At 39.4% G+C, this 27341-nt stretch overlaps 1 protein-coding gene across 1 annotated transcript in view; it reads left to right on the top strand.

The window, feature by feature from the left end:
• The window catches only part of LOC128702899 (beta-alanyl-bioamine nonribosomal peptide synthetase ebony-like), a gene marked incomplete at its 5' end in the record, with an annotated part of 330023 nt that overhangs the window by 128947 nt on the left and 173735 nt on the right, over positions 1-27341 (top strand). The window contains one exon of the mRNA XM_070079974.1: positions 3200-3365. Coding sequence (XP_069936075.1) covers positions 3200-3365 — 166 coding nt within the window. The remainder of the gene's footprint in view (positions 1-3199; positions 3366-27341) is intronic.

Here is a 27341-nt window from a genome sequence, read left to right as displayed (position 1 = left end):
CAGAAAATTTTGCATCCACATAACAGGAGAAAGCAGCTCACCTTCCTGCAATTTTTTTCACACTGATATGTGTCGCTCTTCAGTCCAGGAAAAGGACTACTACAACATATACTGTCAGACACACCACCTAAAGAAGACAAGAAGATCCAGGTCACTCAGACCATGTGAAACAAACCAGGGAAGCCATAACTACTCTAGAGATGGAGGTTTTTTAGTGCCAGGAAGGAAGATGAGCTGGCAAGAAATGACAGAAATCAAACACCAATACGGATCACTTCAGGAGCGGAGGCACAGTCAGTGGCCTCATTGGGCGCCATTTATCTTTGTAAATATACAGGGTCTAAAACAAGCAACGAATAACAGAATACCTTTCATCAGCGGACTGCTCACAGAGTCAAACGCAATGTTTCAGGTTTTCAGAGGCCCACATAAAGGATCATTTTGACAAGGAAATATGAATCCCCTTTTATAACCTATATAGATGCGACACAGTAAGCAGGCAAAAAAGGAAAAGGGGTTGGGGTCGGCCTGTACATCACAGAGTCCCTCATTTGCTCGGAACTAGTAAACACCTCAAATGATATAGTTAAAGTTTTAGCAGTGAAGATAGAAAACCAAAACCTTGTCAGTATATTTGAAAACCGAAGGGAGGCACTAGTCAGAGAAATAGAAAATATCGAACTTAAGCTCAAAGAATCATACAGGAGGCAAGAAACTCACGAAGTACTAAAAGCCATAAATGAAATTGATAGAAACTCAAAATATTTCTTTTCTTATGCCAAATCTAAGGCGAAAACAACATCCAGTATTGGACCCCTGCTTAGACGAGATGGGACGTACACAGACGACATCAAGGAAATGAGTGAGATACTAAAGGCACAGTATGACTCGGTGTTTATTGGAGTTTACCTGGAGCCTCTAACCAGACTAAGAGTCGACAACCTAAATGAATTGTTTATGACCGAGACTCAGAATTTGGTCAATTTAATCATCTCTGATATTATCTTAACATCGCATAACATGTTCATGGACTTTGCCCCAGGCCCAGACTCGTGGAACTCAGTGTTCATCACAAATTGCAAGAAGCCCTTGTCACGTTCCTTTAGCATTCTATGAGAGAGAACATGGACAACACAGGGGTCATCCCAAAGTCACTTAAAACAACAGACATAGCTCAGCTCAACGAAGATGGTAGTAAAGCAATAGCACTAACATCCTACATCATAAATATCTTTGAAAGGGTTCTAAGAAGAAAGATCGCCATTCATCTAGATACCCATCAGTTACACAACTCAGGGCAACATGGGTTTAAAGCAGACCGCTCCTGCTTGTCCCAACTACTGGATCACTATGACAAGGTCTTGGATGCTAAAGAGGACAAACAAAATGCAGATGTAGTATACACAGACTTTGTGAAAGCCTTTGACAAGTGTGACCATGGTGTAATAGCGCACAAAATATGTGGAAAAGGAATAATGGGAAAAGTTGGCAAATGTATCTATAGCTTCCTAACAAACAGACAGAAAGAGTATGAGTAAACAGAGTGAAGTCTGAGGCGGCTACAGTGAAAAGCTGTGTTCCACAAGGCACAGTACTCGCCCCATAATGTCCCTCATCCTCGTATCTAATGTAGACAGAGATTCCTGCCACAGCACCGTATCTTCCTGTGCGGATGACACCCGAGTTTGCAAGAGTGTCCTCCATCGAAGACACTTAATGACTTCAAGCGAACGTGAAACAAATCTTTAAATGGGCCACAGAAAACAATATGAAGTTCATTGATTAGAAATTTCAGTTACTTCGATATGGAAAACTTGAGGAAATTAAAAACAATATGGAAATATGAAACAAATTCAAATTACACAATAGAGCGGAAAACTAATGTGAATGACATGTCAGAGGACATCACTTTCAAAGATCACAACAATGTATCTACCACATCTTCTAGAAAATGATAGGATGGATAATGAGAACCTTCTGGGCTGGAATACCGCTGTACACTAACGGCGCCTTTCAAGGCAGGTGAAACTGCTAACCTGGAGAATGTACAGAGAACCTTCACAACGCATGTATGATAAAACACCTAAATTACTTGGAAAGGCTGAAGTTCCTTGACTGGTACTCCCTGGAATGCAGGCGGGAAAGATATATGATAATATACACCTGGAAAATCTTAGAAGGATTAGTACCAAATTTACACACAAAAAAACACTTCCTATGAAAACAGAAGTCTCGTCAGGCTGTGCAACATCCCCCCTAATGAAAACTGGGGCGCCACGAGTACGCTAAGAGACAACACAATAACTGTTCAACTGCATCCCAGCATAAATAAGGATTACAGACAGACCCATGGCTGTTATCAAGAAGGCACTGGACAGGCACCTTAAGTCAGTACCTGACCAGCCGGGCTGTAGTTCGTACTGCTGGCCGCACGTTAACACGTGCGGCCAGCAGTAACAGCCTGCTTGATCAAGCCCTGATCTGCCTCGAGACCTAGTCAAAGATCGGGCCGCGGGGGCGTTGACCCTCGAAAATCTCTCCAGGTATACAATGTAGTTTATGTCCCATTTTGTTTGATCAGAACTTGTGCTCTCTAGGCTGGAATACTGCTGTACACTAACGACTCCCTTCAAGGCTGGCGACACTGCAGACCTGGAAAGTGTACAAAGAACTTTCACGGCACACGTAAGTGTAATAAGGCACCGTAACTACTGGGAACGGTTGAAGGTCCTTGAACTGTATTCCCTCGAACCCTGGCTGTCTTCAAGAAGGCACTGGAGAGACTCCTAAAGTCAGTACCTGACCATCCGGGCTGTGGTTCGTACGTCAGCTTGCGTGCGGCCAGCAGTAACAGCCTGGTTGATCAGACCATGATCCACCATGAGGCCTTGTCTCAGACCGGGCCGCGGGGGCGTTAACCCCCGAAACCCTCTCCAGGTAACTCCAGGTAAACTCCAGGTATTCTTAATGACTTGCTAATAACTCATCTACCCTTATCACATAATCATTTCTAACACTCCCGGTGAGGACTATTGTCCTCTTTCTATGATCGCTTTTGTCTCCATTTTTCTTGTCAAATCTTGTTTCCTACGACCAGACATCTTGCAGTAGTTGTCAGCTAAATCAACAGTTGTCAACATCTTTGTCTCTCTGGAGTCCTGGCTACGAACAGTTCCAGACAACTTGTCTTATGTTGCAGGTATTGGTCAGTTCATGAAGGCCAAGACTTTCAGGGAAGTTGTAACAAAGCTGCGGAGAGTGAGTCTTCAGGAGGAAGACATCGGTGACATGTGTAGACAAGCAGGTGACACTGACCAGTATACCTGCCATATGCTCGACCATCATCACAAAGATGCCGTCTCATCGTGAGTACCTCAGATATTATTATCACTAATTACTATAGAGTATTCATGTTCTCACATATCTTACCTTATCATAGATGTCCTATTCTTTCTAAGAATTTTTATTTCATGAGGGAAAGGTGAAGGTAGTCCCTTGTAGAATAAATAACTACTGTCACTGAATAACTAAATGAACAAATAATTACTGTAACTAACTAAATACCAGAAACAGGAGACACTTTTGGGTGTTTAGTAGACATAATGAATGGACTTTGGAAACTTTGGTTAAACAAGAAAAACATTATTAGTACCGAATGTGCATCACTGTCGCACCATCGTAAAGTGGAAATATCGTAAGTCGGACCATCGTAAAATGGAAATATCGTAAGTCGGACCATCGTAAAATGAGAAGCATCTGTAAAGAACTGTTCAACATAGATCATGTTACTCAACTTCAAACTTTCAAACCATATTACTGTACATATTCCATCTCTTCATTTTTCCCAACTTTGAGCACAATAAGTTAATTTCTTGGCAGTAATAATGGCAAATAGTTCACTGTAGAACATTATTGATCTTATTTCCACAAAGATCAAATCACATCACATTACAATAAAAGCTACTTTGCAACACCATCAATACTAAGTCCAAGATAACACAAACTAAAGCTCCAAAAGATAGACTACAGTCTTACAAGATAGGAAGATATTGGCCAGGGGAAGCTACAGCTACACTCAACACTTAATGCAACAAACAACTTAAGACTACAGAAGAGTCTCACTTATACAGCAGGTTAGATTCTGGCTGCCACTGTAAAGTGAAACATACACATGAGAATCGACTACACGTGTAGCATGATACAAAAGAGTAGATGTGGCATGCAAAAAGTACGTAACCTTTCATCGGCACATGTACACACCCTCATTGAAAGGCTATCTCCTTAACCAGCGAACCAGTACTAGGGTCGGACGATGGGGTCCCATTGTTTGATCAGTACCCAGGTTCAGCCAAAGAGAAGATGGTTCTGGCAATCGCAGAGGTGTTGCGGGTACCACACACCTGTCTGCCCTTGTCATTCCCATTCTAGAGCTGGTTGAAGCACGGCCTGCTCTCTAGTGGCTTCTATTCTGCCTTGCTCACCGTGGAGTGCACTGATACCTATTGCTGTACATGGTGTGTATAGTGTACATACTTCTGTCCTTACTTGGTGAAGGATAATATAAGTCAAAAGTTTTTCTGCTGTGTGTGTGTTTTTTTTTTGCTCCCTTTACACCTAAGATAATAAGTCTTTGAATTCCTGGGTTGTAATAGTAGACCACAAGTGTAGCATGGTACATGAGAGTAAACTATAAGTGTAGCATGGTACATGAGAATAAACCACAAGTGCAGCATGATACACGAGAGTAGACTACAAGTATAGCATGATACATTGTGCATGAGAGTAGACTAAAAGTGTAGCATGGTATATGATACATGAGAGTAGAATACAAATATAGCATGGTACTTGAGAGAGGACTACAAGTGTAGCATCGTGCATGAAACATGACAGTAGACTACAAGTCCAGCATTGTATACCTGGATTGTACCTGGAGAGGGATACTCTAGGTATACCATGCTACACTTAGAGTTTACTCTCATGTTCCACATACGATGCTACACTTGTAATCTACTCTCAAGTAACTTGTTACACTTGTAGTGTACTTTCATGTACCATGCTACACTTACAATGGTTTTTGCATGTCTCTCTCCACGAGGACAGCCAAGAGCTAACCTCAACAGGTCATTATCATTTCCTTTGATTTACACTCCTCGCCTATAACTTTCTCGAGGGTCATGACAAGTATACTTAGAGACCTCATAGGTAATGCACTCATGGTGTACTTAGATGACGTAATTGTCATGTCCGAATATGTGGAGACACATGAAAAGTCTTGATGTGGTATTTGGTAAGCTTGTAGAAGCCAATTTAGAGATCAACTGTATAAATATCAGTTTATCAGATCACAAATCAAGTTTCTTGGTCACATAGTCACTCCTAGAGGGGTTATGACTGACCAACATAAAGTAACTGCAGTGTTAAATTTTCCATCCCATAAAACTGCTGATGCCGTAAGATCCTCTGTGGGCGTAGCAGCTTTTTATAGATCATTCATTGCTAATTTTTCTTCTATAGCAGCACCTTTAACTGAGTTGCTTAAGAAAGATGCTCATTTCGTTTGGACTTTCCGTGAAAGATTAGAATTCCAAACTCTCAAGGAAAAGCTAAAGTGTGCCCGTGTTCTGAATATCCCAGATTTTTCTAAGCCTTTCTATCTAACAACTGATGCTAGTTCGATTGGCATAGGTGCCGTCCTAGCTCAGAAGACCGATAGCAAGTACAGCACAGTTGCATTTGCTAGCTGAGTCCTTACAAAGGCTTAACGTAATTATACAGTAACTGAAAAAGAAGCTTTAGCAACTGTATGATCTTTATAGCACTTCTGATATCAGTACCCTGTTCATGTCTTGACAGGTTATGTTCCACCGTTTCCTCTATTCCAGAATAAACAACCTATTCTAAGATTAGCCAGATGGTCCTTGACTTTACTGGCAAATCAAATGTAGTCACAGATGCTCTTCATATCATATTAGTACAGTAATAGCAGACCCTCCATTTAGGGTTTAGGATGTAAAGAACGCTGAAAGAACAGACTCCATGTGATCTGGAGTGATTCGCTTCTTGCTACAAGAAGATCTAACTCTCTATGAAGCCACCAGCACCCATCATTGGCATTGTCACAAGCCAAGAGTTACTGTATCACACTGCCGAGTTAGGTACTCCTAGCAGAAGGGTATACCAGTTAGTAATTCCAGTCACTAGTGAATGTAGCCACGATGTACCAGGTGTTGCATGCATTGGTATCACTCGTTCTGCAAAACAAGCCAAATTGAAATAATTTTGGCCTCGTTTGGCAAATGATATTTCTCAGTATAAGAAATGTAGTGTCTGTATGCAGCATAAACGTAATGTTAATGATCCTAATCCAATCCAAGTGTATCTCACTACTAGCAAACCTTGGGTAAGAGTTGTGCTAGATTTGTTTGCTAATTTCGGAAGTTCACTTCAGCGCAACAAACATCTGTGTGTTATGGTAGACAATTTCACCAGACATAAGAGAGATTGCCGATAGACCCCTGGCTGTCTTGAAAAAGGCACTGGACAGGCACCTAATGTTACATAAGAACATAAGAAAGAAAGAACACTGCAACAGGCCTACTGACCCATGCGGAGCAGGTCCATGTCCCCCCCCCCCCGGATTAGCCCAATGACCCCCCTCCCCTGGGTTAGCCCAATAACCCACCCAGTCTGGTAACCTCCACTCAAGAAAGAGCCACAGCACCAGACCCAGCAGCACAAACTAGTCAGGTCCAACTCACACTCACCCACACCCACTCATGCATTTATCTAACCTATTTTTAAACCTACAGAACGTTTCAGCCTCAATAACTGTACTCGGGAGTTTGTTCCACTCATCCACAACTCTATTACCAAACCAGTGCTTTCCTATCTCCTTCCTGAATCTGAGTTTTTCCAACTTGAAACCATTGCTGCGAGTCCTGTCATGGATGGAAATTTTCAGCACGCTATTTTCATCTGCTTTATTTATTCCTGTTTTCTATTTATACACCTCGATCATATCCCCCCTAATTCTACGCCTTTCGAGAAAGTGCAGATTCAGGGCCCTTAGTCTATCCTCATAGGGAAGATTTCTGATACAAGGGATCAAATTTGTCATCCTTCTCTGTACGTTTTCCAGAGTATTTATATTCATTCTGTAATACAGTGACCAGAACTGATCAGCATAGTGTAAATGAGGCCTAACCAAGGATATATAGAGTTGAAGAACAACCTGAGGACTTCTATTATTTATACTTCTAGATATGAAGCCAAGAATTTTGTTAGCTTTATGTGAACACTAATGCACTGTTGTCTTGGTTTTAGATTACTGCTAACCAGAACTCCTAAATCCTTTTCGCAATCAGTAGTATTCAAATTTGTCATCCTTCTCTGTACGTTTTCCAGAGTATTTATATTCATTCTGTAATACAGTGACCAGAACTGATCAGCATAGTGTAAATGAGGCCTAACCAAGGATATATAGAGTTGAAGAACAACCTGAGGACTTCTATTATTTATACTTCTAGATATGAAGCCAAGAATTTTGTTAGCTTTATGTGAACACTAATGCACTGTTGTCTTGGTTTTAGATTACTGCTAACCAGAACTCCTAAATCCTTTTCGCAATCAGTAGTATTAAGATCTACATTATTTAGTTTATATGTCGCATGGTTATATACCTGTCCAACATTTAGAACTTTGCATTTGTCAATATTAAACTGTATCTGCCACTTCTCCGACCATTGCATCAGTCTATTCAAATCATTCTGGAGTGTTCTAGTGTCCACATTAGAATGAATTGGACTGCCTATTTTGGTGTCATCAGCAAATTTGCTTATGTCGCTGTTTATTCCCTCATCTATGTCGTTTATGTAAATTGTGAACAACAACGGGCCCAACACTGACCCCTAAGGAACACCGCTTGTGACGTGCCCCTTTCTGATTTCTCGATTTCTCCCCATTTATGCAAACTCTCTGCTGCCTATTTGTCAGCCATGCCTATTCCCAGGAAAAAATTTCTCCTCCTATTCCGTGTGCCCTAAGTTTCCTCAATAGCCTCTGATGCAGAACTCGATCGAAAGCGTTACTGAAGTCCATATACACAATATCATATTCATTACCATGATCTACCTCCTCAAACACCTTAGTGAGAAAAGTTAGTAAATTCGTAAGACAGAAACGCCCCTTTGTAAAACCGTGTTGAGATTCATTAATCAGTCTGTGCCTGTCAAGATGGCTACGAATTGCGTAGGCAATTATTGATTCCATAAATTTTCCCACTATAAAGGTAAGGCTTATTTGTCTGTATTTCGAAGCCAAGGACCTGTCACGTGCCTTATAAATAGGTATTACATTTGCTATTTTCCACTTATCAGGCACTATGCCCAGGGCCCGATTACCGCATAGGCAAACTAGGCATTTGCCTAGGGCCCCACGCATTTGGGGGCCCCGCGGTCCAAGGGGTGCAGGGGCTCATCCAAGACTGCGCACATGGTGCAAGAGCAAAGGGGTTCCTACCTAAAAAGTTCAAGTGTTTGGAGAGTAAAATTGATTTTTAAAAATGAATCAAAACAAAAATAAATAATGAAATAAAATAAAATAAAAATAAATAAACCTAACCATAGATGGCAACACTCAACACGCCTTTGTTTACATCAGAACAGCTGTGTTTTCCCGCTAATGGGTGAGTATGGGAGATTCCTCTCCAATTTTCTGTAGTAATTACACGTTATCTAGATTTGTACTGTGACAAATTAACTGAAGTGTTGTTGATAGACATTGATGTGTATGGATAAATGTTTGTTTTCGCCTCTAAATGTTAAGGGAGGTACCTGATAGGGTTACTTGACCAGTAAAGACGCATGGACCAGTAAAGACGCATTTTTTTGTAAAAATGCTATAAAGAAAAACCTAAAAACGCAAACTGACTTCCGTTTGTAGGTTTTAAAAGCACTTTGTCCTGTCTTTAAGTCTTTATCATTTCAATAACAGATCTCAATTGATTGATGTTCTACATCACTTCCGTCGCAAATGCTTAGTTTTCAAGTTGCGACGGAAGTGATGTAGAACATCAATTAATTTACTACATATTTCCCCAGAAACACATAAGCCACATCAGAAAATCGTTGGTTGGGTGAAACTGAAAATTGTCCCTGCATTCTTTAATTCTCATGTCCTTATCTATGGTGGTAGGCCATATATTATGCAAAACATAATGATTAGTTTAGTTATGAAAATGGTAATATAAATACCATTGTGCATTGTTCTTGGACTCGGTATGATTTCTGTTTAAGTAAATTGGAGATCAAGGAGGATGAATTAGTAAAATATTCGTAGCCCAAATTGCTAACCTAATCTATTGTAAAAGTTCTGTATATGACTCCTTTCTGGTAACGTCTTGAATTTTTAGATGCACAGCCAGAGGAAAGGGGGCTACAAGGGCCATATCCCCCCAATTGACAGAAAAAAGAATTAATAATAATTAAAAAATTAATAATAATTAAAAAATTAATAATAATTGATAATGTAAAATTTGTATTTGCATGATTACAGACAATGATACATCCTCATTATGGCATCTCGTGAACGTGATGTTGGACGTTCTTATGCGAGTGAGTCACAGAAAAGAAAGAAGAAAATTCAAGAAGAAGAACAGAAAAAGAAAGATGTAGGAAGCTGCAGAAAGATCACAGACATGCTCACTAAAACAGTTTCTGATGTTACCAGTACAGTTGAATCTGCAGATACGTCAGATCATACAGGAAGCCCTTCCTCAATTATTTCTCAATGTCTCAACGGACATTTCATCCACAGGATTTGTCTTAATAGATCCTGCCTCATGGCCAAATGTAATCCCAGATTCTCTACGTAATGCTTTCATTGCAGAAAACTTCAGTCAAACTCTGAACATTGACTTTAGGAAATCAGCAAGGATTTATGATGATGGAAGTCGTCGTTGTTTAAAGTCATTTATGTTTTATAGGAAGCTTGCAAATTCAGAAACTGTGAAAAGATCATGGATGGTATACTCTGAAAGCTCAGGAAAAGTGTACTATTCAGCATGCAAGCTATTTTCTACCAAAGAAAATACCTTCACACAGGGGTTCAATGACTGGAAAAATTACATGCGTTTCGAGGAACATGAAAACAGCACCACTCACAGGAGCTGCATTTTAGCCAGTGTATTTCGTGCACAGAAAAAAAGGCTTATTGGATTCTCATTTGGAAAATCAAACTGAAAAAGAGCGCACTTATTGGAGAAAAGTTCTAGAAAGAGTTGTTGCTGTTGTAAAATTCTTAGCTCTAAGAGGACTTGCTTTCCGTGGAGAAAATGAGGTTTTTGGTTCAGAAAACAATGGCAATTTCCTAGGGATCATAGAACTGTTAGCACAATTCGATCCATTCTTAGCAAATCATGTGTCACGCCTTGGGAATGCAGGAAGAGGCACTGTATCTTACATGTCATCTACTATATGCAATGAATTTGTTGAACTGATGACTAAGAAGGTCCTCAATAACATAGCAGCTGTGAAAACTGCAAAATACTTTGCAATAAGTGTAGATTCAACACCAGATATTTCACATACAGATCAATTGACATTCATTGTTCGCTTTGTCGATTCCAGTGGTAAGCCTGTAGAGCGCTTTATAAAATTCATTCCTCTTTCAGGCCATGATGGAGAAACAATGATGAATGTAGTACTGGATACTCTGCTTGAACATGATCTCTCTATTATGGATTGCCGTGGCCAGAGCTACGACAATGCAAGTAACATGTCGGGTAAATATAATGGATTGCAAGCCCGTATCAAGCAAATTAACCCACTTGCTGAATATGTGCCCTGCTCAGCACATTCTCTTAATCTTGTTGGGTCATGTGCTGCGGAGTGTTGTGTCGCTGCAGTTTCATTTTTTGGACTTTTACAAGCACTCTTTAATTTTTTCTCTGCTTCAGCGCATCGGTGGAGTATACTCAAGTCAACCATTTATGGAGATGTCATCAAATCATTATCAACAACAAGGTGGTCAGCGCAGCATGATGCAACACATGCTTTGAAAGACAGCTTTGCTGAAATACGTTCTGCTTTGATCCAAATAGCAGAGGATGAAGACCAGAGAGCAACTACAAGAAGCGAAGCAGCCAGCTTAGCATCAAAATTGGAAGATTTTGAAATGGCCTTACTCTGGGACTGTATACTGGAACGGTTAAATGCCACGAACAAGACACTTCAGAAAATTGAAATTGAAATGGCTACTTGTGCTAACCTCTATGGAGGCTTAGTGGAATTTGTAAGCTCACTTCGCAATGATGAAGCTTTTGAAATGTTTGAAGAGAAAGCTAAACTGCTGGTGAAAGACTACAGTTACCGGGCTGATCATCAGCGGTCAAGGAAGAGGAAACGCAATTTTGAAGAGCCAGACAATGAAATTGTGTTGCTACCAAGGCAGAAATGTAAGACAGCTACATACTTCGTCATTCTGGATTCACTGATTACAGAATTGGTGAAAAGAAAAGAAATCTACCAGAATCTCAATGACAAGTTTGGATTTCTGTTCAAAATTACTACTATGCCAGATGCAGAATTGAGAGAAGCTGCATTAAAGTTGGAACAACACCTTTCAGCAGATGTTCAGGACACATTTGTTGAAGAAATAGTTAATTTTTCTGGGTATATGAATCAGATTAAAGCTCCACCTGAAAAATGTGCGCCCTCAGCTGCTTTGAAACATTTAAGAAATGCAGGTATCTCAGAAACCTTCCCTAATGTTGACATAGTGTATCGCCTTTACCTAACACTTCCAGCTACTAACAGTGAAGAACATTCATTTTCTGTTTTGAAAAGAGTGAAAAACCAGCTCCGTTCAACAATGAGCCAAGACAAATTGTGTAACCTAGCCTTGTTGACCATTGAGTCTGATCTAACAAGAAATATTGATTTTCAGAATATAATTGATGATTTTGCCAATATGAAATCCAGAAAAAAGTTTATTTAAGAAGTGCCTGTGAATATAAACAATTCTTTACTTTCTTGAGTTTATATGATTTGATAGTCTTATGCATGATGCAATGATAACAATAATGGTCAGTGATTTATAAAGGGAATAATAGTGCTGTAATGGTTATGCTGAATATAATAGGTACATGATGTCACTACTTTAATAGCCTAATCTAGTAATACTATGCTGTCTTGAGTTTATTCTCTTTAAAATGCATGATTTAACAAGATAGTTATAATGGCTGTTGGTAAATGGTTTTGGTTGTCTTGATGTACTTTCCCTATTAAATTTAATCTAAATAGCAAGAATGTATTTAATTATACCTTAAACAGGCTCACACCGACCCCCCCTTCACCCCCAAGCTGGAAGGGGTCGCTTCGTTTACCCATAACTCAAAGGGGCCCCGCCAATCTGAATAGCCTAGGGCCTGGAGACTTCTTAATCCGGCCCTGACTGTGACAATTTGTAGTGATATGTTAAAAAGATTAGCCAAAGGTATGCTAAGTTCCTCTTTACATTCCTTTAACACCCTTGCAAACAGTTCATCAGGACCTTGGGATTTGTTAGGTTTAAGTTTCTCTATTTGTCTGAGAACCATGTCACTAGTTACCGCAATCGTACATAGTTTATTATCATCCTGTTCTACTTAATCTATTATTTCAGGAATATCACTAGTATTTTCCTGGGTGAAAACTGAGAGGAAGTAGGTATCGAGAATTTCACACATATCCTTATCACTGTCAGTGATCTGATCAGAGTTACTCTTAAGTGGGCAAATCTTGTCCCTAATCTTACTTCTGTATACCTGAAAGAACTCTTTTGTGTTAGTCTTTGAATCCCTTGCGACCTTAGCCTCATAATCCCTTTTTGCTTTTCTTATTCCTTCCTTGAAAACATTGATTTCTTAACTGCCCATCCCCTCTTTTGATGCGCCTATATATGCTTCTCTTTTGACCAATGAGATGTTTTAATCTATTGTTCATCCACTTGGGATCTTTTTGTTAGATCTAATTTTCCTACTCGGAACAAAAGTTGTCTGGTCAGCTGGAACTATGCTCTGAAAAACGTCATATTGGCAACCAAGATCACCTACCTGACCTATAGCCAGGTCATCCCAATTTTGCCCACCCAGGTAATTTTTCAGTCCCATGAAATCGGCCAAGCGATAGTTTGGGACAGAGATTTGATTGCAGTTATCTGGGTAATTCTATGATATATTGAAACTAATTGATTTGTGATCACTTTCCCCAAGCTCATCATTAACCTCAAGATTATTAATTAGTGATTCTTTGTTGACAAGAACCAAGTCAAGGAGACTGTTTCCTCTTGTTAGTTCTGTCACAAACTGTTATAAAAAGCAATCCTGAACCGCATCAAGAAAGTCACTAGACTCAAGATTTCCTGTCATGTTGTTCCAATCAATTTGTCTAAAGTTAAAATCTCCCATTATCACAACATTTTCATATCCAGATTCCTTTTGAATTTCATCCCATAACAGCTTACTGCACTCCCTATCAAGGTTTGGGGGCCTATAAATCACACCCAAAATAATTTGTCTCGTCCCTCGAGAAACTGCAGCCAAACATATTATGTGTTCGATATTTCTAATCTTATATCATGTCTAAGACAACAATTTAAATTTTCTCTGACATACATCGCCACTCCACCACCCTTCCTGTTGACCCTATCAGTGTGGAATAGTTTATAACCCTGTATGTTGCATTCAGAAGGCATTGCATGCGGCCTGCAGTACAGCCTGGCTGATCAGACCGTGATCCACTATGAGGCCTGGTAACAGACCGAGCAGCAGGAGCGTTGACCCCCGAAACCCTCTCAAGGTAAACTCCAGGTAGTTCCTATTGCAGATAGCAGCAGAAACAGTAGGTAAAGCGTTTAGGGAGCGTGTAGTCTGCAGGCAAACAACTCGTATGTCCCTAATAACAGATAATGGAGGTGAATTCTGTAATAAGATTCCTGAAAAGCTGTAAACTTTGAGCACAAGATCTCCAAATCGACCATTGTTCCTCACCATCCTGTCAGTGACTGTCTTCACATTATGCGTTGTATGGTGTTGATAAAAGTATTCCATGTGAGTTGTTATATTTTAATCCGATACCAAATTACAATCCTGATGATTTATTTCATAGCAACTTGTACCAGCTTAGCTCAAGGTGTTTTAAGAAGACTCCGAGGAATTCTTCACAAATCAACAGCATAACTTCCAAGAGTCACTAATATTTCAGCAAAACCGAAGGAAACTGAAGTACCTTCAAGGGTTATGCTGACTAACTTTAATAAAACATGTCAGTGGCAATAAGACAGTTAAGGACACCATAAACAAACGAATTGTGATCATATGAACTTAGTTTGTGATGATACTTGAACATACAAAAAGTGTAGCATGGTACATGATAGTAGACTACAAGAGCACCATGGTACATGAGAGTATACTACAAGTGTAGCATAGTACATGAGAGTATACGACAAGTGTAGCATGGTACACGAGAGTATACTACAAGTGTAGCATGGTACATGAGAGTAGACTAAAACTGTAGCATGGTACATGAGAGTATACTAAAAGTATAGCATGATACATGAGAGTATACTACAAGTGTAGAATGGTACATGAGAGTAGACTACAAGTGTAGCATGGTGCATGAGAGTATACTACAAGTGTAGCATGGTACATGAGAGTATACTACAAGTGTAGCATGGTACATGAGAGTATACTACAAGTATAGCATGGTACATGAGAGTAGACTACAAGTATAGCATGGTACATGAGAGTAGACTACAAGTGCAGCATGGTACATGAGAGTACACTACAAGTGTAGCACGGTACATGAGAGTAGACTACAAGTGTAGTATTGTACATAAAAGCATACTACAAGTGTATCATGGTACATGAGAGTATATCACAAGAGTTGCAAGGTACATGAGAGTATACTACAAGTGTAGCATGGGGCATGAGATTATACAAGTGTAGCATGGAACATGAGACCAGACTACAAGTGTAGCAAGGTACATGAGAGTATACTACAAGTGCAGCATGGTACATGAGAGTAGACTGCAAGTGTAGCATGGTACATGAGAGAATACTACAAATGTAGCATGGTGCATGAGAGAATACAAGAGTAGAATGGTACATGAGAGTATACTACAAGTGCAGCATGGTACATGACAGAATACTACAGGTGTAACATGGTACATGAGAGTATATTACAAGTGTAGTATGGTATATGAGACTATACAAGTGTAGAATGGCACATGAGAGAATACTACAAATGCAGCATGGTACATTAGAGAATACTACAGGTGTAACAGGATACATGAGAGAATACTACAAGTGTAGCATGGTACATTAGAGTAGACTACAAGTGTAGCAACCTACATGAGAGTAGACTACAAATGGGGCATGATATATGAGAGTATATTACAAGTGTAGCATTGTACATGAGAGCATACTAAAAGTGTAGCATGGTATATGAGAAAATACAAGTGTAGCATGGTACATGAGAGTACACTACAAGTGAAGCATTGTACATGACAGAATACTACAGGTGTAACATGGTACATGAGAGTATACTATAAGTGTAGCATGGAAAATGAGAGTAGACTAAAAGTGTAGCATGGTACATGAGAATATATTACAAGTGTAGCATGGTATATGAGAGAATACTTCAGGTGTAACATTGTTCATGAGAGTATACTACAAGTGTAGCATGGTACATGAGAGTAGACTACAAGTATAGCAACCTACATTAGAGTAGACTACAAGTGTAGCATGATATATGAGAGTATATTACAAGTGTAGCATTGTACATGAGAGCACACTACAAGAGTAGCATGGTATATTAGAGAATACAAGTGTAGCATGGTACATGAGAGTATACTACAAGTGCAGCAATGTACATGACAGAATACGACAGGTGTAACATGGTACATGAGAGCATACTAAAAGTGTAGCATGGTACATGAGAGTAGAATACAAGTGTAGCAACCTACATGAGAGTAGACTACAAGTGTAGCATGGTATATGAGAGTATATTACAAGTGCAGCATGGTACATGAAAGTAGACTACAAGCGTAGCATTGTACATGAGAGTATTCTTCAAGTGCAGCATGGTACATGAGAGAATACTACAAGTGCAGCATGGTACATGAGAATAGACTACAAGTGTAGCATAGTAAACCAGAGTAGACTACAATTGTAGCATGGTACATCAGAGAAGACAACAAGTGTAGTATGTTACATGGTTTTTGAGAGTAGACTACAAGTGTAGCATGGTACATGCGAGTAGACTACAAGTGTAGCATGGTACATGAAAGAAGACTACAAGTGTAGTATGGAACATGGTTCATGAGAGTAGACTACAAGTGTAGCATGTTACATGCGAGTAGACTAAAAGTGTAGCATGGTACATGAGAGTAGACTAAAAGTGTAGCATGAACAAGGTACATGAGGGTTCACTAAAAGTGTAGCATGGTACATGGTACATGAGTGAGAACTAAAAGTGCAGCATAGTACATGAAAGTAGATTTTGAGTACAGATTGATACATGGTACATGAAAGTAGGCTACAAGTGTAGCATGGTACATGAGAGTAGACTACAAGTGTAGCGTGGAACATGAAAGTATACTACAAGTGCAGCATGGTACATGACAGTATACTAAAAGTGTAGATTTGTCATGGTACATAAGAGTAGACTACATGTGTAGCATGCTACTTGTGAGTATACAAGTGCAGCATGGTACATGGTACATGAAAGTAGACTAAAAGTGTAGCATGCTACTTGTGAGTATACAAGTGCAGCATGGTACATGGTACATGAAAGTAGACTAAAAGTGTAGCATGGAACATGGTATATGAGAGAACACTAAAAGTGCAGCATGGTACATGGTACATGAGAATAGACTAAAAGTGGAGCATGAAACATGGTACATGAGATTAGAACAAAAGTGTAGCATAGGACATGAGAGTAGACTACGAGTGTAGGTTGATACATTGTACATGAAAGTAGACTACAAGTGCAGCATGGTACATGAAAGTAGAATACAAGTGCAGCATGGTACATGAGAGAATACTACAGGTATAACAAGGTACATGAGAGTATACTACAAGTGCATCATGGTACATGAGAGTAGACTACAAGTGTAGGAACCTATATGAGAGTAGACTGCAAGAGTAGAATGATACTTGAGAGTATATTACAAGTGTAGAATGGTACATGATAGCATATACAAGTGAAGCATGGTATATGAGAGTATACAAGCGTAGCATGATACATTAGAGTATACTACAAGTGCAGCATGGAAAATGACAGAATACTACAGGAGTAACATGGTACTTGACAGTATACCACAAGTGTAGCATGGTACATGGGAGAAGACTACAAGTGTAGCAACCTACGAGAGAGTAGACTAAAAGAGTAGCATGGAACATGAGAGTATTCTACAAGTGCAGCATGGTACACGAGAGAATACTACAAGTGCAGTATGGTACATGAGAGTAGACTACAAGAGAAGCATGGAACACCAGAGTAGACTCCAAGTGTATCATGGTATATGAGAGTAGACTACAAGTGTAGCATGGTACATGAGAGTAGACTACAAGTGTAGCGTGGAACATGAAAGTATTCTAGAAGTGCAGCATGGTACATGACATTATACTAGAAGTGTAGATTTGTCATGGTACATAAGAGTAGACTACAAGTGTAGCATGGTACAAGGTACATGAGAGAATATTACAAGAGTAGCATGGTACATGGTACATGAGAGTAGACTACAAGTGTAGCATGCTACTTGTGAGTATACAAGTGCAGCATGGTACATGGTACATGAAAGTAGACTAAAAGTGTAGCATGGAACATGGTATATGAGGGAACACTAAAAGTGCAGCATGGTACATGGTACATGAGAATAGACTAAAAGTGGAGCATGAAACATGGTACATGAGATTAGAACAAAAGTGTAGCATAGGACATGAGAGTAGACAGCGAGTGTAGGTTGATACACTGTACATGAAAGTAGACTACAAGTGCAGCATGGTACATGAAAGTAGACTACAAGTGTAGCGTGGTATATGAGAGTATACTACAAGTGCAGCATTGTACATGACAGTATACTAGAAGGGTAGAATTGTCATAGTACATAACAGTAGACTACAAGTGTAGCATGGTACATGGAACAGGAGAGTATATTACATGTGTAGCATGGTACATGGTACATGAGAAAAGACTACAAGTGTAGCATGCTACTTTTGAGTATACAAGTGTAGCATGGTACATGGTACATGAGAGTAGACCACAAGTGTAGCATGGTACATGAGAGTATATTACAAGTGTAGTATGGTTCATGAGAGCATACTAAAGGTGTAGCATGGTAAATGGTACATGAGAGTAGTCTACAAGTGTAGCATGCTACTTGAGAGTATAAAAGTGTAGCATGGTATATGGTACATGAGAGTAGACCACATGTGAAGCATAGTACATGAGAGTAGAGTACAAGTGTAGCAGGTACATGAGAGTATACTACGAGTGCTGCATGGTACATGAGAGTATACTACAAGTATAGCATGGTACATGGTATGTGAGATTAGACTACAAGTGTAGCTATTACATGAGAGTACAAAGGTGTAGTATTGTACATGAGAGTAGACTACAAGTGTAGCATGGTACATGAGAGTATACTATTAGTGAAGCATGGTGCATGAGAGTATACTACAAGTGTAGCATTGTACATGAGAGTATACTACAAGTGCAGCATGATACATGAGCGTATACTACAAGTGTAGCATGATATATGAGAGTATACTACAAACGTAGCTGGGTACATGTGAGTATACTACAAGTGCAGCATGGTACATGAGAGTATACTACAAATGTAGCATCGTACATGCCAGAATACTACAGGTGTAGGATAGTACATGAGAGTATAATATAAGTGTAGTATGTAACATAAGAGTAGACTGCAAGTGTAGCATTGTGCATGAGAGCAGACTACAAGTGTAGCATCGTACATGAGAGTATACTAAAAGTGTAGCATGGTACATTAGAGTATATTACAAGAGTAGCATAGTACATGAGAGCTTATTACAAGTTTAGCATGGTATATGAAAGCATTCAAGTGTAGCATGGTATGTGAGAGTATACTACAAGTGCAGCATGGTACATGAGAGAATACTACAGGTGTAACAAGGTACATGAGAGTATACTACAAGTGAATCATGGTACACGAGAGTAGACTACAAGTGTTGGAAAATACATGAGAGTAGACTGCAAGAGTAGAATGATACTTGAGAGTATATTACAAGTGTAGATTGGTACATGATAGCATATACAAGTGAAGCATGGTATATGAGAGTATACAAGCGTAGCATGATACATGAGAGTATACTACAAGTGCAGCATGGTACATGACAGAATACTACAGGAGAAACATGGTACTTGACAGTATACCACAAGTGTAGCATGGTACATGCGAGAAGACTACAAGTGTAGCAACCTACGAGAGAGTAGACTAAAAGAGTAGCATGGTACATGAAAGTATTCTACAAGTGCAGCATGGTACACGAGAGAATACTTCAAGTGCAGCATTGTACATGAGAGTAGACTGCAAGTGAAGCATGGAACACCAGAGAAGAGTCAAGTGTGTCATGGTATAAGAGAGTAGACTACATGTGTAGTATGGTACATGGTACATGAAAGCACACGACAAGTGTAACATTGTACATCAGAGTAGACTACAAGTGTACCATGGTACATGAGAGCAGACTAAAAGTGTAGCATGGAACATGGTAAACGAGAGTAGAATACAAGTGTAGGATTGTACATGGGAGTAGACTACAAGTTTAGCGTGGTACATGAGAGTAGACTTCAAGTGTAGCATGGTACATGTGAGTAGACTAGAAGTGTAGCATGAACATGGTATATGAGGGTTCACTAAAAGATTAGCATAGTGCATGAGAGAAGACTAAAAGTGTAGCATAGTACATGAAAGTAGACTACGAGTGTAGATTGATACATGGTACATGAAAGTAGACTACAAGTGTAGCATTGTACATGAGAGTAGATTACAAGTGTAGCACGATACATGAAAGTAGACTAAAAGTGTAGTATGGAACATGGTATATGAGAATAGCCTAAAAGTGTAACATGAAACATGGTACTTGAGAGTAGACTAAAAGTGTAGCATAGGACATGAGAGTAGACCACGAGTGTAGGTTTATACATGATACATGAAAGTAGACTACAAGTGTAGCATAGTACATGACAGTGTACTAGAAATGTAGTATGGTCATGGTACGTGAGAGTAGACTGCAAGTGTAGCATGGTACATGGTACATGAGAGTATACTACAAGTGTAGCATTGTACATGGTACATGAGAGTAGACTACAAGTGTAGCATGTTACATGAGAGCATGCTACAAGTGTAGTATGGTATATGAGAGTATACTAAAAGTGTAGCATGGTATATGGAACATGAGAGTAGACTACAAGTGTAGCATGGTACATAAGAGTAGACTACAAGTGTAGCAGGTACATGAGAGTATACTACAAGTGCAGCATGTAACATAAGAGAATACTACAAGTGTAGCATGGTACATGGTACATGATAGTAGACTACAAGAGTAGCATGCTACATCAGAGAATACTGCAAGTGTACCATGGTACATGAGAGTAGACTAAGGTGTCATATGGTACATGGTACATGATAGAAGATTACAAGTGTAGCATGGTACATCAGAGTAGACTAAAAGTGGAATATAGAACATGTTACATGAGAGTAGACCACAAGTGCAGTATGGTACATGGGAGTAGACTACAAATGTAGCATGGTACGTAAGAGTAGACTACAAGAGTAGCATGGTACATGAGAGTAGACTACAAGTGTAGCAAGGTGCATGAGAGTAGACTAAAAGTGTAGCATGGAACATGGCGTATGATTATCTACTAAAAGTGTAGCATTGTACATGAGATTAGACTAAAAGTGTAGCATACTACTTGAGAGTAGACTATGAGCGTAAATTGACATATGTTACATGAAAGTAGACTACAAGTGTAGCAAGGTACATGAGAGTAGACAACAAGTGTAGCATTGTACATGAGAGTAGACTACAAGTGTAACATGGTACATGAAAGTAGACTAAAAGTGTAGCATGGAACATTGTATTTGAGAGTACACTAAAAGTGTAGCATAGTACATGAGAGTAGACTACGAGTGTAGATTGATACATGGTACATGAAAGTAGACTATAAGTATACCCTTGTACATGGTACATGGCAGTAGGCTGCATGTGTAGCATGATACATGGTATATGAGAGTACACTAAAAGTGTAGCATGGAACATTGTACATGAGAGTAGACTAAAAGTGTAGCATAGTACATGAGAGTAGACTACGAGTGTAGGTTGATACATGGTACATGAAAGTAGACTATAAGTATTACATGGTGCATGAGAGTAGACTACAAGTGTAGCATGGTACATGAGAGTAGACTTCAATTGTAGCAACCTACATGAGAGTAGACTAAAAGTGCTTCACGGTACGCGATAGTAGACTACAAGTGTAACATGGTACATCAGAGTAGACTGCAAGTGTCGTATGGTATATGATACATGAAAGAAGACTACAAGTGTAGCATGGTACATCAGAGTAGAATAAAAGTGTACCCTGGTATATGTTACATGAAAGTAGACCACAAGTGCAGTATGGTACATGGGAGTAGAATACAAGTGTAGCATGGTACATGAGAGTAGACTGAAAGTGTAGCATGAAACATGGTACATGAGAGTAGACTACAAGTTAAGGATGATGCATGGGAGTAGACTACAAGTGTAGCATGGTACATGAGAGTAGACTAAAAGTGTAGCATGAACATGGTACATGAGGGTTCACTGAAAGTGTAGCAAGGTACATGGTACATGAGAGTAGACTGCAAGTGTAGCATTATACATGAAAGTAGACTAAAAGTGTAGCATGGAACATGGAATATGAGAGTACACTAAAAGTGTAACATGGTACATGGTACATGAGAATACACAAAAAGTGGACCATGAAACATGGTACATAAGAGTAGAACAAAAATGTAGCATAGGACATGAGAGTAGACTACGAGTGTAGCTTGATGCCTTGTACATGAAAGTAGACTACAAGTGCAGCATGGTACATGAAAGTAGACTACAAGTGTTTCATGGTACATGAGAGTATACTATAAGTGCAGCATGGTTCATGACAGTATACTAGAAGTGTAGAATTGTCATGGTACATAAGAGTAGACTAAAAGTGTAGCATGGTACATGGTACATGAGGGTATATTACAAGTGTAGCATGGTACATGGTACACGAGAGTAGACTACAAGTGTAGCATGCTGCTTGAGAGTATACAAGTGTAGCATGTTACATGGTACATGAGAGTAGACCACAAGTGTAGCATGGAACATGAGAGCAGACTACAAGTGTAGCAAGTACATGGGAGTATACTAGAAGTGCAGAATGGAACATGAGAGTATTCTACAAGTGTAGCATGGTACATGGTATGTCAGACTAGACTACAAGTGTAGCTATTACATGAGAGTACAAAGGTGTAGCATGGTACATTAGAGTACAAATGTGTAGCATGGCACATGAGAGTAGACTACAAGTGCAGCATTTTACGTGAGAGTATACTACAAGTGAAGCTTGGTACATGAAAGTGTATTACAAGTGTAGCATGGTACATGAATGAAAACTACAAGTGCAGCATGATACATGAGAGTATTCTACAAGTGTATCATGGTATATGAGAGTATGCTACAAGTGCAGCATGGTACATGAGAGTATGCTACAAGTGCAGCATGGAACATGAGAGTATACTACAAGTGTAGCATCGTTCATGACAGAATACTACAGGTGTAGCATGATACATGAGAGTATAATATAAGTGTAGCATGGAGCATAAGAGTAGACTGCACGTGTAGCATGGTGCATGAGAGCAGACTACAAGTGTAGCATCGTACATGAGAGTATACTAAAAGTGTAGCATGGTACATAAGAGTATATTACAAGTGTAGCATTGGTACATGAGAGTTTATTACAAGTTTAGCGTGTAATATGAGAGTATGCAAGTGTAGCATGGTATGTGAGAGTATACTTCAAGTGCAGCATCGGACATGAGAGAATACTACAGCTGTAACATGGTACATGAGAGTAGACTACAAGTGTAACATGGTACATGAAAGTAGATTAAAAGTGTAGCAGGAACATGGTATTTGAGAGTACACTAAAAGTGTAGCATGGTACGTGGTACATGAGAGTAGACTAAAAGTGTTGCATAGTACATGAGAGTAGAGTACGAGTGTAGATTTATACATGGACATGAAAGTAGACTATAAGTATACCCTTGTACATGGTACATGATAGTAGGCTGCAAGTGTAGCATGATACATGGTACCCGAGAGTACACTAAAAGTGTAGCATGGTACATTGTACATGAGAGTAGAATAAAAGTGTAGCATAGTACATGAGAGTAGACTACGAGTGTAGGTTGATACATGGTACGTGAAAGTAGACTATAAGTATTACATGGTACATGAGAGTAGACTACAAGTGTAGCACGGTACATGAGAGTAGACTTCAATTGTAGCAACCTACATGAGAGTAGACTAAAAGTGCAGCATGGTACGCGATAGTAGACTACAAGTGTAACATGGTACATCGGAGTAGACTACAAGTGTACAATGGTACATGAGAGTAGACTGCAAGTGTCGTATGGTATATGATACATGAGAGTAGACTACAAGTGTAGCATGGTACATAAGAGTAGAATAAAAGTGTGATAATTTAGAAACATGTGCAACTCTTGGGTATCTTTATTGAGGAAACTGATTACCTCATTCTCTTCCTGTTCTTCAAGTTTCTCCTACGTATGGACTGATGAAGCAACTGTGTGGCGAAACGTTTCCTCAATAAAGATACCCAAGAGTTGCAAATGTGTCTAATTTATCAACATGTCGGTTCTCTGAACCATTCATCTACAAAGAATAAAAGTGTACCATGGAACATGTTACATGAGAGTAGACCACAAGTGCAGTATGGTACATGGGAGTAGACTACAAGTGTAGCATGGTACGAGAGAGAAGACTACAAGTATAGCATGGTACATCAGACTAGACTACAAGTGTAGCAAAGTACATGAGAGTAGACTAAATGTGTAACATTGAACATGGTATATGATTATCTACTAAAAGTGTAGCATGGTACATGGCTCATGAGAGTAGACTAAAAGTGTAGCATAGTAGATGAGAGTAGACTGCGAGTGTAGATTGAAGCATGTTACATGAAAGTAGACTACAAGTGTAGCATGGAACATGAGAGTAGACAACAAGTGTAGCAAGGTACATGAGAGTAGACTGCAAGTGTAGCATGGTACATGATAAGTAGATCAAAAGTGTAGCATGGAACATGGTGTATAAGAGTACACTAAAAGTGCAGCATGGAACATGGTACATGAGAGTAGACTAAAAGTGTAGCATAGTACATGAGAGTAGACACCGAATGTAGATTGATACATGGTACATGAAAATAGACTACAAGAATAGCATGGTACATGGTAGATAATAGTAGGCTGCAAGTGCAGCATGATACATGGTACATGAGAGTACACTGAAAGTGTAGCATGGAACATGTTACATGAGAGTATACTAAAAGTGAAGCACAGTACATGAAAGTAGACTTCGATAGTAGGTTGATCCATGGTACATGAAAGTAGACTATAAGTATTACATGGTACATGAGAGTAGACTACAAGTGTACCATGGTACATGAGAGTATACTAAGTGCAGTATAATACATGAGACTAGACTACAAGTGCAGCATGGTACACGAGAGTATACCAGAAGTGTAGCATAGTCAAGGTACATGAGAGTAGACTACAAGTACAGCATGGTACATTGTACAAGAGAGTAGAATACAAGTGTAGCGTGATACTTGAGAGTATACTAAAAGTGTAGTAAGGTACATGAGAGTGTACTACAAGTGTAGTATGGTACATGGTACATGAGTGTAGACTACAAGTGCATCATGGTACTTGAGAGTATGCAAGTGTTGCATGGTACAGGAGAGTAAACTACAAGTGTAGCTGGTACAAGAGAGTAAACTACAAGTGTAGCTGGTACATGAGAGTATACTACAAGTGCAGCATGGTACATGAGAGTATACTACAAGTGTAGCATGGTACATGATACATGAGAGTAGACTACAACTTCAGAATGGTACATGGTACATGAAAGCAGACTACAAGTGTAGCATGGTACATGAGAGTATTCTACAAGTGCAGCATGGTAAATGTGTGTAGACTACAAGTGTAGTATGATACATGAGAGTATACTACAAGTGTAGCATGGTACATGAGAGTATTCTACAAGTGTAGCATGGTACATGAGAGTATTCTACAAGTGCAGCATGGTACATAAGAGTAAACTACAAGTGTAGCATGGTACACCAGAGTAGACTACAATTGTAACATGGTATATCAGAGGAGAATGCAAGTGTAGTTTGGTACATGGTACATGAGAGTAGACTACAAGTGTAGCATGGTACATGAGAGTAGACTTCAAGTGTAGCATGGTACATGAGAGTAGACTAAAAGTGTAGCATGAAACATGGTACATGAGAGTAGACTACAAGTTAAGGATGGTGCATCGGAGTAGACTACAAGTGTAGCATTGTACATGAGAGTAGACTTCAAGTGTAGCATGGTACATGGGAGTAGACTAAAAGTGTAGCATGAACATTGTACATGAGGGTTCACTAAAAGTGTAGCATGGTACATTCAAATTCAATTTCAAATTCAAAGTTTATTCTCTACAAGGATTACAATGCTGAGTTTACAGAATTTGGTTATTGTGTGGTTTACATGTAGTAAAATAATTACAGAGTGTACCACTAGAACACATAGCATGGGTAGGCATTTCGGGCAGACTTATATTAAATCTTAAGTTTAAAATATTACAAAATTATGAGGTAAGTTGGTATTATGGCTAAGTGACTAAATACTAGTTGTGAGTTTAGCAATGTGAATGCTTTTGTTTTGGCACTATACATAGTTTCAGTATTGGAGTATCACAGGCCAACTTATGACTAGTTAAGATTCATTATTTTGAGATTGAGATTGATATTTCTGTTTATGGTCAAATGGGTGAGTGAGTGTAAGTGTGAACCACCAGGTGGTATTCGTATTATTAGTTGACAGGGTGTATCAGGGAGATAAGATGTTTTCTGATGGTAGTTTTGAAGGTGATGAATGTGTCTGCAGTTTTGGAATTTTCAGGTAGGGTGTTCCAGATTTTAGGGCCTTTGATATACATTGAATTTTTCTAAAGGTTTAGTCGGCCACGGGGAATGTCATAGAGATGTTTATGTCTGGTGTTGTGCCTGTGGGTTCTGTCACAGCTATCAAGAAAGCGTTTTAGGTCAAGGTTAATATTGGAATTTAAGGTCCTGTAGATGTAGATTGCACAGTAGTAAGTGTGGATGTACTGAACAGGGAGTAAGTTTAGATCTATGAAGAGTGGGGGGGTATGTTGCCAGGGATGGGATTTAGTGATTATTCTTACTGCGGCTTTTTGTTGGGTTATTATTGGCTTTAGGTGTGTTGCTGCAGTTGAACCCAAAGCACAGATAGCATAGGTGAGGTATGGATATATAAGTGAATGGTATAGTGTGAGAAGGGCAGTTTGCGGCACGTAGTATCGTATCTTGGAGAGGGTCCCAACCGTTTTGGATACTTTTTTGGCTATGTGTTATATATGGGTGCTGAAGTTCAGGTTGTTGTCGAGGTATAGGCCTAGGAATTTGCCCTCATTATGCCTGGGAATTAGAGTGTTGTCGATCTTAATGTTAATTTGCGCAACTCCTGCTCTGCTACTAAACATAATGTAGTAGGTTTTGTCAACGTTAAGCGTAAGTTTATTGGCTGTCATCCAAGTCGATATTTTGATCAGCTCCTCATTAACAATGGTGTTGAGGGTGGCAAGATTAGGGTGAGAGATGACATAAGTCGTGTCGTCAGCAAAGAGAATGGGGTTCAGGTGTCGAGATACGTTTGGAAGATCATTGATGTATATGAGGAAGAGCAGGGGACCAAGGACACTTCCCTGCGGAACTCCAGTATCAAGTGGCTGTCTTGTTGATGCTGTGTCTTTAATGGTGACATACTGATACCTATTAGTAAGGTAAGATTTGAAATATGCAAGCGCATGGCCTCTTATACCATAATGGTCAAGTTTGTGGAGTAGGATGTCGTGGTCTACTGTGTCAAAAGCTTTTCTTAGGTCAATAAAAATTCCTAGTGGATATTCCTTATTT

Source organism: Cherax quadricarinatus, unplaced genomic scaffold (genome assembly GCF_038502225.1).
Source record: "Cherax quadricarinatus isolate ZL_2023a unplaced genomic scaffold, ASM3850222v1 Contig62, whole genome shotgun sequence".
NCBI lineage: Eukaryota > Metazoa > Arthropoda > Malacostraca > Decapoda > Parastacidae > Cherax > Cherax quadricarinatus.
Note: the sequence above shows the minus strand (reverse complement) of the source record. Positions and strands in the feature narration are given on the sequence as shown.